Genomic DNA, 12,162 nt, shown 5'->3' with positions numbered 1-12,162 from the left:
CAATTTTACAAGGCAATCATGGTTTCAAAGTCTTCATTGAAGTGTTGACCAGTGTGTTAAAATATAAGGGAACTCTTTTATTGACATCTACAGACAGATTATGGTTTTATCTCATCTTGAGTTGTAAATGCTTCCAAGTGTACACATGTAAAGGTGACCCTATTTATCTTGTTACTAGCTACCAACAAACCTCATTCATATGTTTAACAGCTACCACATAACTTTTAAAGTTTAATGTAAATTCCAAGTCTAAGGCAGCTAGGATACACAATGCAGTTAACAGAAATCTACAAGTGAAGGGAACACACTGTACGTATAATGCCTGAAGGAAAAACAGTAATTCTTGTCAGCACTCCAACCAAGAACAAGCTTCACTAAGACTAGCCAACCTACTTCTGAAATACATTAACTGTAGCTAGACACAGGCAAAAAAGCAAAATGGAACTCTCTCCACTTGAAAACTGAAAGGACAAACTGAGCTGCTGAATGTGTTATTAAGGCCTATGGATATCAGAAGAAAAGGAAGGACTGGAAAGCAGAACGTTCTGCGGTCAAGGTTGGGTAAGCAGAACTAAACAGTAATACAGACAACAGTTAATCCACTGCCAGACTTCAGAACTGAACTCATTAGCGTGGTCATCCAAGCTTACACTGCAGTAATTTGCATACATCTACAGTTCAGTCAGTAAAACATGATACCAGACAGGTATTTATACACCATCCCAGTAGGGTCCCACAGGTCCATTCTGACAGAGCTATCTTGCTCAGTCTATGTAATCTACCAGAAGCTTCAACTGCAGAATACAATCCCTAATTCTTCACATTATTGGTTCCAAATTGAAGTTTCCTTCATGCTATCTTTCCAAGAATACTTTGTTTTCCCTTGTTCCCTCAAGCATCTATATGAACTCAACAATCCCAAACTGAATGTTGCACTTGTCTGGAAGCTTCCCCAATTCCACCAGAACAAAACAGTGACTTCAATTCTGTGCATATGGCCTTGTCAACGCAACCAAGAATTCTGCCACAATCATCACCTTGCTGATTTTACATGCAAACCACTGATATCTCAATAGTCTCTGTGCTCATTCTTTTCATTTTCCTTACTTCAGGGCACTTTCCAAAGTCCTTTGCTACTAACTGTCATCCAAAAGGTGTGCTATCCCCTCAAGCACAGTACCATTAAAACCAAAGTGCTATCTTTTGGATGATGAAAACCAAAAAAAGCACGTGCTTCAACTAGTCCCTAGATAGTCATTCTCATTTCAGTCATTTAATGTTCACCATTTGCAATTCATTTTGCTGTGTCTCTCATTTCTTTAGATTACATTATTATTATTCATATATTATTATTATCACATTATTGAGAAATTGCTTTCCCAAGTTCCATGCTTCATCAGAAGTCAGTCCTCTCAACTTTACTACATTCAATAAACTTGAAAATTGTTTGTTATTTTCTACTCGTTTAAGATAGCTTTCTTAACACACGGTTAATGCTGGTCACAGTATGCCCCACGCATGTCAGTGCTCAAGAAGCACTTGGATGATGCACTTAATAAAATGCTTACACTTTTGCTTAGCCTTGTAGTAATCAGGCAGATGATTTCTGGAGTTCTCTTTCAACTGAACTGTTCTAAATAAAATCTTTTTTTTGTAACATTCTGACTTTTAGAACTCACACATCACACTTCTCAGTTTTCTCCAGTTCATGTTATTTAATCAGCCATCAAGAAGAAGCCTGTACTTCTTCCCACTGCTTCATTTCTACTGCACTGATTGAACTTGTTTGTTTAAAAAACATCCCAACTAAATTATCTTCCTCAAAAAAGCCTCAGTTAAAACATTATTAAAAAACAAACCACATGTTAAACCACTTTCTTGTGTTTTCTTGATGTCAGCATACACGGGACTTTTCCTAAAGATTACTCACAACCACATATATTGTACTCACTTCATCTGCTTGTTCAAGTTGGCACATCTATATACACACATTCACAAAAGCATACACAACGCAGCACAGAAGTCCTCCCAAATCTGTAACTTGTTCCACTAGAAATGAAGACTGAGAATGGAACATGTACTGCAAATACTCCACGTGCATTTAACAGCATTTTCCTACCTTTTTTAAGCCAGCAAATCCTTCTGATTCCAAGAAGAAAAAGGCAAAGGGCATCAATACAAACAAACACAAATTGGAAAAAAGAGAAGCAAGATTCCACAAACCTGAAATGAACAAGAAAAAGTTTACATTACAAGTTTCTCTATATTAGAAGTTAGTTATGTTACATTTTCCTTTGTTACATACAACAACAAAGCAAACATTTAAGTACTAACAGAAGCCAGAGTCTAATGGATACATATCTATCTATGGGTCACTGCTTAAAAAAGAAAACACTTGAATCATTCTGTATTATAAGCTTTGAAGAAGAAGTGGGTACCAACTTCAAGAGGAAACTGGGTGAAATTTTGGGAAATAGGCTGCAAAATCAGGTTGACTACTTTCACTATATCCCACTTTTTGGTGTATTCAAAAAATAAATTTCAGGAGAAAAGTACTTTACCACAAGCAAATACCAAAAAATCAGTTCTATATATTCACTATCTCACACATTTTTCCTTCAGAGAAACTTAGACAAACTGTGGACATTTTGAATAATATTATCACTACCTCCAAAGTGAAAGACTGCAGTAACATCAACAGCAGCTCCTCAGTTACAAAAGGAGAGTAGATTATCTGAACCTTAATAATGCTTTCAAATTATCTCCCAGAACATTCCCACGGTGTAGCTCATGAAATACGGGACAGACAACTGGACAATGAGGCAGACTGAAAACTGGCTGAGCTTTTGTGATCTAAAGGTTGTGAATAACAGTACAAAGTCAAGCTAGAAGCCTGGCACCATTGGTGCACCCCCGGAATACTGAGGTTAACATCTTTATTAATGACCTGGACGATACGAAGGAGTGCATCTTCAGCAAGTTTGCCAGTGACAACAGGAGGAGCATGCTGAGGACCAACTGGTGAGAAAACAGCCTTGTAGAGAAGGTTCTGTTAGGTACCAAGTTGAACAGGAGCTCTTGCAACAAAGACATTTAATTGCATCCTTTGTTGCATTAGGAGAAGTGCTATCAGTATTCCAAAGGAGGTAACCCTTCCTCTACTCAGCACAGATGATGGAATGCTGAATCCAGCTGTGGGCTCCTCCGTACAAATGGGAATATATTCTAACAAGCCCAAAGGACCCCAAAAATAATTAATCTTCAAGAAAGAAGAGCTGATCTTATCAATGTATATAAATATCTGTTGGGGGAGATGGTAAGGAAGCAGAGTTGGACTTCTCGTAGTGGTCTCCAGTGAAAGGAGACAAGGCAACAAGCACAAACTAAAAACAAGAAGGAAAAAAAATCTTTTTTACTGCCATTGTGGTCAAGCACTGCAACAGGTTGCCCATAAGCATTCTGTAATTTCCATTCTTAGGGATATACAAAACCCAACAGGCCACTACCTTGAGCAGCTTTTCCAACAGATTACATTGAGCAGGGCATAGACAAGACAATTTCCAGAGGTCCCTTCCAACTTCAACCTCTCTGACTTAGAAGAAAAGCCAGCAACTGACTACTGCTAGAACATCTGTAAAACACGTGACATCTGCAGGAAGGGAAAAGGTTTAAGAAGCAATCTGAAGTGATAACTGATCTTCATTAAGGCTATCTACTTTATTAAGATTTTCTGATATGGGCACGTTCTGAACAAATACACAGTCATCAACATCATCCTATCAGATGTTTACATGATGCTGTGTTTCTTCTTAAGTATTACAGCTTAACCTGCAATTTCATACTAGTGTAACTATCAGGTTCAGCTAGTGTTACAAGTACTGCATCTGAAAATACAGCTTCTGTTTTGCAGCTGAGAAAAACACACGCATATCCACAATTCTACATGACTAGTTTATCATCTGAAATCCAAAAAAGAACATCCTCCATGATAAAAAGAAAAAAAAGAAAAGAAAAATCAAAATACCACCTTCCTTCTTACAAACAGGCTTGTTTCCTTTCTAAAAACTGTCCAGTTTGGAAAAAATAGGAAGAGGTGTGCGCTAATGGTATGAGAAGTCATTATGGAATAAAATCCATATATTTAGTTCAAAATGTGAAATGGTTAGAAGTTATCTTTCACCTTAAAAAGAAACAAAAATGAAAAGTAAAAGAAGAAAAAAGACTTTCACCGGACTTATGTTTTTTCCCTGTAAAATATTGAAATTTAAAGGAGAAAAAAAAAATGACAGGGAACGTACTTCATCAGTTGGTAGTGCCAGGACACAAGCTTAGTGATACAAATAAGACAAGAAAAACCCAAAAGATGCATGAAATACAATACTGAAAAATGCTAAAGAAAACAGACTGCCTGAAGGTGGCTAAACTTAGCTAACAAAGAGGGGGATTTTTCTCTTTAGAATTTGCTGTCAGGAAGCTCCTGTTACCATGTAAGGAACATTAATTAACACACAACAACATCAGGAAGAACAGAATCATAAGTCCTTATCAGAAATACAATAACAAGAGTTCTGTTTATGTGTGTATATATTTATACACATGTATGTATGAACACATATATACACACCCACTCCTCCAGAAAATGCACAGGAGTTTCTGAGCTGAAATATTACCCAATTTTGGTTTTTTTGGGGAGGGATGAAGAGGTAGGAGTCTTCCTAATTTAGATATTTTCTCTAATGGAAAATACATCTGACACTAACAAACTGAGCTAACTAAAACTGCATACACAGTTGTCAAAATTTCATCAGCTGTGTTACATGTATCTACAGATCAAAACAGTGCTAAGGGATGCATATAATAGTACAGAGCATTTTAAGAGATGGGATGGTGGCACACATCTCAAGTGATGCCTAAGAAGTTGAAAACTAAAATTTACACATTAGCAGCTGATACACAATGTTAAACTGCAAAGGTACAACAGAAATACACCATTTTGAGAGGTAAGGACAGTGCTGTAGTGCTGCTGACATACGTACACATGTATATATAAACATATATGCATACATTTCAACAGGTTCTCATTTTTCTTTCTTTCCACCTACTTCACTGACTGAACAGAGGGCCTTCTTCCCCTATTACATTTCTAAGTTAACAAATTAGGATAAGAAATCAAATTAAAATACACCCTGAAAATAAACAGTTACTATTATATAGATTTTACCATGAAACTGCCTAAGATGTTTGCAGATCTTAACATATATAAAGCTTTAAGCAGTTCTAGTGGTTTGCTTTGGGGGAAAGTCCCTTTTTTTTCATAAAAGTTTTTGCAGTGACTTAAGAAAATCCCCAAAGAATAAGTTAATAAAACAAAAATTAAAAACTTGGTCTTTGGCAACCATAGAACAGCCTCAGCAATTCTTTTCTGATTCATGACAGTTTCTTTGCATTCTACCTCCACCTGGTGGCTGTACCTAAAAACAGCACAAGTGAACACTACAGCTGTTAGACGCTCAACCCTGTCTGGGTTTAGCTCAACACACATTAGTTAAGGCTATTTAATCTGGGCCTAGCTAAGGGCCCTCTTCCTAGTTTCAAAAATTGAAAGCATATACTTTATTCTACGGGATTATCCTATATGACAAAACTAAAGCAACAGCCAACAGTAAAAACAACACACCTTAACATTACAATTAAGTATCTCACACTACACGTGCAATTGATAAATTAACACAAGCATTTTAAAGCAATACCAATTTTCCCATTCAGTAACATTTAATAATAAATGTTAGTAATAAATACATAAAAGCAATGCCAGACAGTTACAGAGATGGTAACATTTTCTCTATCAGCTCTCAGGACATATTATTCATAATTCACTTCAAGAAGGTAGACTGTTCATTCACGGGAACAGGGTTTTACAAAGCAAAGCAACACTACTCTGCAAACCCAGTGAATGCCACAAGAGGGAGCCCCTTCCAAAGGTAAAGTTTTGAAATAAACACCGACTTGTTCCCAAGTTCTGAGAAGCCCCTCGTCATACCTGAAACTTGCTGAAATTCTGACGGCTTCACACCAACTGAGGTAAATCCTGGTTTAGTTCAGTCACCTCTACCACTAGCATCAGCATTGATCAAACTTGGAAACACACTGGTGGTGACTGCCTCTCATGCTGGCCGTTGCTATTGGACTTAGAAATGTACACGACATCGTGCAGGCACAAAGACTGCAATTTTAGGCTGTGGATGCCCCATCCCTGGAGGCATTCAAGGCCAGACTGGATGCGGCTCTGGGCAGGCTGCTCTGGTGACTGACAGCCCCGCACATAGCAGGGGGATTGAAACTCGATGATCATTGTGGTTCTTTTCAACCCAGGCCACTCTGTGACTATGACTATCATATTAAATCAAAAGATGATGCTCACAGGATAATTCAGAGGCCTTCCTATCTGAAAACTACATTTTTCCAGCAAATTTCCAAGTAACCTGCATTTTCTGAAGTACTGAAAGAACTCTAACATACAGAGTACTGCAGAATTGCTCACTACAAAACTTTCATCCTCTGCAGCACTGTATTCTCCCCAAAATAAACTCAGACACAGTGTGAAGGATTATTTTCTATGAAACAGTCTCTTTTACCGTGTTTGAGAGAGAAGAATATAACTGCCTGAACAGCTGAATAGCCCATTACAAAGTAGGAGACATGCTAAATTAGCAGCACCCTATTACAAGTGTGACTACCAAAAAACTTTAAAGTCATGGAGCCTGATCTCTCACTTAAAATAGATAACCAGCAAGTCCAGTCAAGCTACTCAAGGCTTTAGCCAGTTAAATTTTGGAAAATTTCCAAGGATTTAGTCTGTCTGGATGGCCTTTTAACTATCCATGCACACATCTTGCTTCATACTGCATGCAGCAGAAAAAAAATCTGGCTCTTTTCTCTCCATCCCCTAGGTCAGTAAATACTGCAGTCAGCTCCCTGAGGTTTCTGTTTTCCAGAATCTCTTTGCACCCAGGGATGCAACCCACTGATCTGTTTGTTCCCGTTTATTATTTAGCACAATCCTCTCCTACAACACTCAGGGCCCATATCCTCCCCTGCCTCCTTCTCTGTGCCACAATTTGGCACAGAGACTCATGAAATCCTAAAGCAGACCTTGCTAGCAAAGATTGAGGCAAGAACTACCTCAAGTTAACAACAGGATGATGCTTTCCTTCATCTTGCTGTTTGTGTCCCTATGTCCCAGTTAGGAAATCAGGTTTCCCTAATTTCACCCTAGAATATTAACACAGGTGCTATTTCTATACTCCTCCTAGGCAGCTCATCCCCACTTCAACCATCCATGAAACTCCTCTTCAGATTTGACCTCAGGAGTTCCCATTAGGCCAAATCAGCCTCTATCACACCACACCTACTTGCTGTCATTCACAAGCAGGTGCACTCTTACAGCACTTTAAGGAGGTTATCCCTGGAAATAAGCATCTCTCCTGGGTTGCTTCATCTTTGGGACATACTCCATCGACATTCCACTTCCTGAACAGTACAGAGTCCATTCCCTTAAAGTATGTATTTATCCCATAATTTCTCTTATTTTCTTGCTTTGCTACCTAGATCATACAAAAAAAAAAAAACAAAACAACAACTCAACTAATTTCAGAAAGATAACAGATGATATGCTTTATCTCCTGGCTTTACCTACCCACACATTAAATCTGTTGTAAATTAACTTCTTCTCATTAATGAAACCTTCCACGTTGGGGGATGGGGAAATTCAGGAATTTGCTATGCATATTATCAGATGTCTTACTGAAGTGTATTACCAAACAAAAAATGAGATTTCATGCAGAGCCCAATTACCATCTTAACTTCATTCATTAGGCAGTGGAATGGGCTGCCCAGGGAGGTGGTGGAGTCACCAACCCTGGAGGTGTTCAAGGAACATTTGGACATTGTGGTGAGGAACATGGCTTAGTGAGAACTATTGGTGATGAGTGGATGGTTGGACTGGGTGTTCCTGTGGGTCTTTTCCAACCTTGATGATTCCATGATTTTATGATTTCAAATTAATTACCTCTGAAATAAATTAATACTCTCTGAAATAACACATTATCTCCTTCCTCCTACCAATTGCATTGAAGAACATCATGTTCCCACTAGCTATTTCCCTAGACACGTAGAGGTGTGCAAAAAGTTTTCAAATTAGTTAGTATTCATTACATACATTTTCTTACACTCAAGCACATTCATCAGTATTGGAAAGAATACAAAGCTCAAGGCATCATCCCTGCAAGTATGCTTCCAGAAATTACACTCTTCTTGAACTGTTTCAATGAAAACAAGTTGCATTTTTATCATGCCTCTTTATTAAACTTGATGCATTTACATTCTGATTTTCCTTGCTTACAATTAAGAGTTGAATTTAACTATCTAATCATAACTGCTCACAGCTAGCATGTTTCTTCAAATGAAATATGCACTTTATATACAAAGTTATCATCAACAGGCTTATGAAATTTCCATTTACACACCAGGAAGTTTAACAGAATGTTTTCAAGTTACTTAGGCTCAGGTAAGTCTAATTTACAATCGTATTCAATTTGGTTTATTAAAGAATTACTTAGGCTTGAAGGGATTAAACAACAGAACAATGAAAACAGATTTTTATGATGCACAATCCAGCAGCAAACCCAACTAACCAGGAAAATATCAACAATTCATCTAACATCTCAAATGAAAATAGTGTTATTAGTTTAAAAATAATGAAGATATCCATTTTAATTACATTATGCTGAGTACTAACCATGAATTAGTGAGCCATTTAACCACTGAATATAGTAGTTTTGTGGAAAAGAAAGCAGGATCTCATTGCTGATTATTGAGAAAGGCAGAAGCAGGACTGCACCAGCTGAAACTGCTAGAGTGAAGGTGCTCAAGAACAGCCTGAAATTTAAAGAAATGTACCACTGTTACCAACATCAACATGCTCTGAACAGGGTTAAACAAAGTAGTTAGCTACCTATTAATTGGTATCTGAAGGCAATCCTGTGATTTCCACAATATTTCACATCAAAAAAGCAAATTCTAATACCAAGTAGTTTACAGAATATATTGAAATAATTACTAGTAACTAATTGCTAGTAACTAACTAGTAATCCTCTTTGGAATTGTATGCATTCAAAATTACAAGGTAAATTGCTGAAATTCATGAAGTTTCTTTTGATAATTCCTTTTAATTTCCTCCTAAATTCTTACTATACTTTTTCAAAAGCAGAGCAGCTTTTTATTGTCTACAAAATGGGTACAATTACACAAATATATTAACATCAAACAAATAATTGCTGCTTTTTTCACAAATTAGATATTTGAACATCATGTCACAGCTTGGGGCTTTTTGGTAACTGCGAAGTCAATACAGAGGCATCATTAGGATTAGGTAAAGTATTCAATCTTATTCCTTTCAGATCAAATGCAATTCAAATGAAATGCCATCTTGTGGCATTGGAAAGAACTGTGCTCTTCAGAAAAAAAGGCAAAAACATTCTCACAGAACAAATCCACTGACAGAACAAAGCTGCATAACAAAGAAATTGGGAATTATCTGAGTTTATAACAGGAAAGTCAATAAGCTACTTACAGAAATGTTACTTTTCCACAATAGTCTCTGCAAATCTATTATTCACTCCACAGTACTTAATTTGCAGAAGAATTTCATTTCAGAAGAAGGTACTGCTATATGCTTTTGTTGTTGGTTTGAACTACTTTTCTTTTCCTTAAGGATACTGAATTATTCTAAGCCAGAATTGTAAAACCTAGCACACTATATTCTAAGATGCTACTGCAGTTTGACTGTTTTCTCCCCCACTCACCTGTTAAGTCCTGAAAACTGTGCTGGGAAAACAAATACCTATCTGCATGATTGACAGTCATTGCCTTCTGAAAAATAACATTCCCACCACTTTCTATGAAAAGTTATTATACTGAAGTGCTAATGCTGTCCTGACTTACACAGCAGTCTTATAAAGTACAGAGTATTTAGAATTGATATTTGTTATGTTTATAAGCTAACCTAGGAAAGAAGATGCAGGAACATAACAGCTACCAGACAAATTTCACTCTTTGGATGCTGAAAAATTCAGTGTGGCTAAGATCACTGCTGTCACAAAAATCATTCAATCTAGAAGAGATTTTAATTCACTGCAGTTTTAAAGCAGAAGAGAGAACCTTTTCTCTAAATTACAGCTGAGAGCTTCCTACACTAGAAAAGTAGGTAGTTTTTACCTCTCTTGATCTGAAGGCCTTGTGGCAAACGAGAATTTTTAATTCATAGAAAAATATCAGACATCAGTGGGCAGGGCATGTCTGAGATTTGTTTCATCTTTGTGCGCCTTTCAAGCTTGCCACAAGTGCACAACCAAAAGTGAACAGCTTGCAAATGTACTCGGCACTTTCCCAGAGTACAAGACAAATCAATAAAACATGCAATGAAGCTCTCCTTCCAACAAGATGACAGTACCACCACAGAATAGCTAAGAGCATTATAATAAGTCAGTAGCAAACCCACAGAGTATTGCAAATTACAAAACTGAGAGGGCAGCAACAGCTCACAGATGTTCTTTAAATCTTCAGATATATCTAAATAGGAGAGATTAATATCTAGCTTTATTAAAAAGAACAGGAAGAGGACAGTCTCTGGCAGACCAGCAGGCCTGGCAAGAGTTTCACTTCCATTCATTACTCTTTTATAAGCACTCTTCAGATGATCAAATGCAGATGTCTGCTTCATTGTGAGTGAAGTCGCTCCCCAGAACCCACTGCTCCCCTTGACAAGATTGCCATTGAGTAGAACAGTGGGACATACTTCATATATAGACATCTACACTTTAGACACCTTAACTTAGATGCAACCCTTGCACTGTACTGTACCTCTAGCATCAGGTCCTCGTGCAACCTTCTGACCAACACAGTGCTTACCAGGAAGGGCACAGGTGAAAGAAGCCCTACACCAAACTGCCTTCTGTCATTACACCTTTCAGAATGCAAGTTGCCACATAATTAAATATTTTTCCTCTGCCCCATGAAAGCACCCTTTATTTGTCATCACATTTCAAATAGATTTTTACTTGATTTGGAAGCATACACAATTCCTATCATATATTCAGGTAAAAAAAGTCTTAAAAAGAGAGCTATACATACGATATTCTGTTAACTATGGCATCTTCATCCTCTTGCTCATCTGAAAAATAAAAAAATAAATTGGAGCCAGCAAAGGAAAATCTGTTGTTGTACATTCCAATTTTTTTGAAATAAAAGAAGGTCAATCACTTACACCCTTCCTCTGTTCTTTATACCCTTTTCTGTACCTCTTGGTGTTATTTATGCATTCGATACCATCTTAGAGTGAGTTTTTTCCTTTAAAGTCTGAGGTTTTCCATGAGGTTACTCAAAAAATATTTTTCAACTTAAGAAGAAACAAACCAGGTGTTTCAAGCTTAAGTCATGGACACTCAAACTAAATGTGTAGTCACCAACACAAGTACTAGAATAATTTCATAAGAACAGGAGTTTTGCTTCCATTTCTTTGAGCAGAATCTGAAGCTGTTTTGATGGGAATCTTACGGCATTTTCAGAGATCAAGTGCAGATTTCTTATGAATTACTTTGGCTAGAAGAGTTGTACAAACAGCAACTTTTCCAAAAAAACTCCAGGAGTGCTAACTCTACAAACTTATCGGTAAGAGTCCAGCAAGCAAATGAAACTTGTCTGTGTGAACAGTCACAAAACTTCCAAAAAGTAATGACAGCTGCAACCATTTCTTCTCACTAGCTGATGAGATCAACCGCCAAAAAAGGAAAAAGCGTCCTTGCAGCCAACAGTTTGTCATAACAATTCTTTCTCCCCTTTCTTCTACACACCTCCAAATAGCAGCAGATTTGTAACACACCAGGATACATACCAGGATAACAAGTCATTACATTTTATTCACTTGTTTAACTATTCACTATGTTTAAAGAGCATACATCATTTAAAAAAAAAAACCACTAAATTTATTTAATATTTTACTTTTTATCTTGTATACAAGTCCATCTATGAAATAAACTTTATTCTTACAGGTCCAACAATCAGTTTCTACCCAAATTTGAAGCATCAACATCTTGTAGCAATCAA

At 37.1% G+C, this 12,162-nt stretch overlaps 1 protein-coding gene across 1 annotated transcript in view; it reads right to left on the bottom strand.

Moving 5' to 3' along the window:
* LMBR1 (limb development membrane protein 1) overlaps positions 1 to 12,162 on the bottom strand; it is a 62,833-nt gene that overhangs the window by 37,203 nt on the left and 13,468 nt on the right. Inside the window, exons 3-5 of the mRNA XM_042888215.1 lie at positions 11,191 to 11,230; positions 8,798 to 8,937; positions 2,120 to 2,223 (exon numbers count right to left, since the gene is read on the bottom strand). Coding sequence (XP_042744149.1) covers positions 2,120 to 2,223; positions 8,798 to 8,937; positions 11,191 to 11,230 — 284 coding nt within the window. The remainder of the gene's footprint in view (positions 1 to 2,119; positions 2,224 to 8,797; positions 8,938 to 11,190; positions 11,231 to 12,162) is intronic.

This window comes from Lagopus leucura, unplaced genomic scaffold, assembly GCF_019238085.1.
Source record: "Lagopus leucura isolate 7727_CA_CO unplaced genomic scaffold, USGS_WTPT01 Super-Scaffold_100157, whole genome shotgun sequence".
Classification (NCBI taxonomy): Eukaryota; Metazoa; Chordata; class Aves; order Galliformes; family Phasianidae; genus Lagopus; species Lagopus leucura.
The sequence above is the reverse complement of the archived record's forward strand: the minus strand, read 5'-3'. Positions and strand labels throughout refer to the sequence as shown.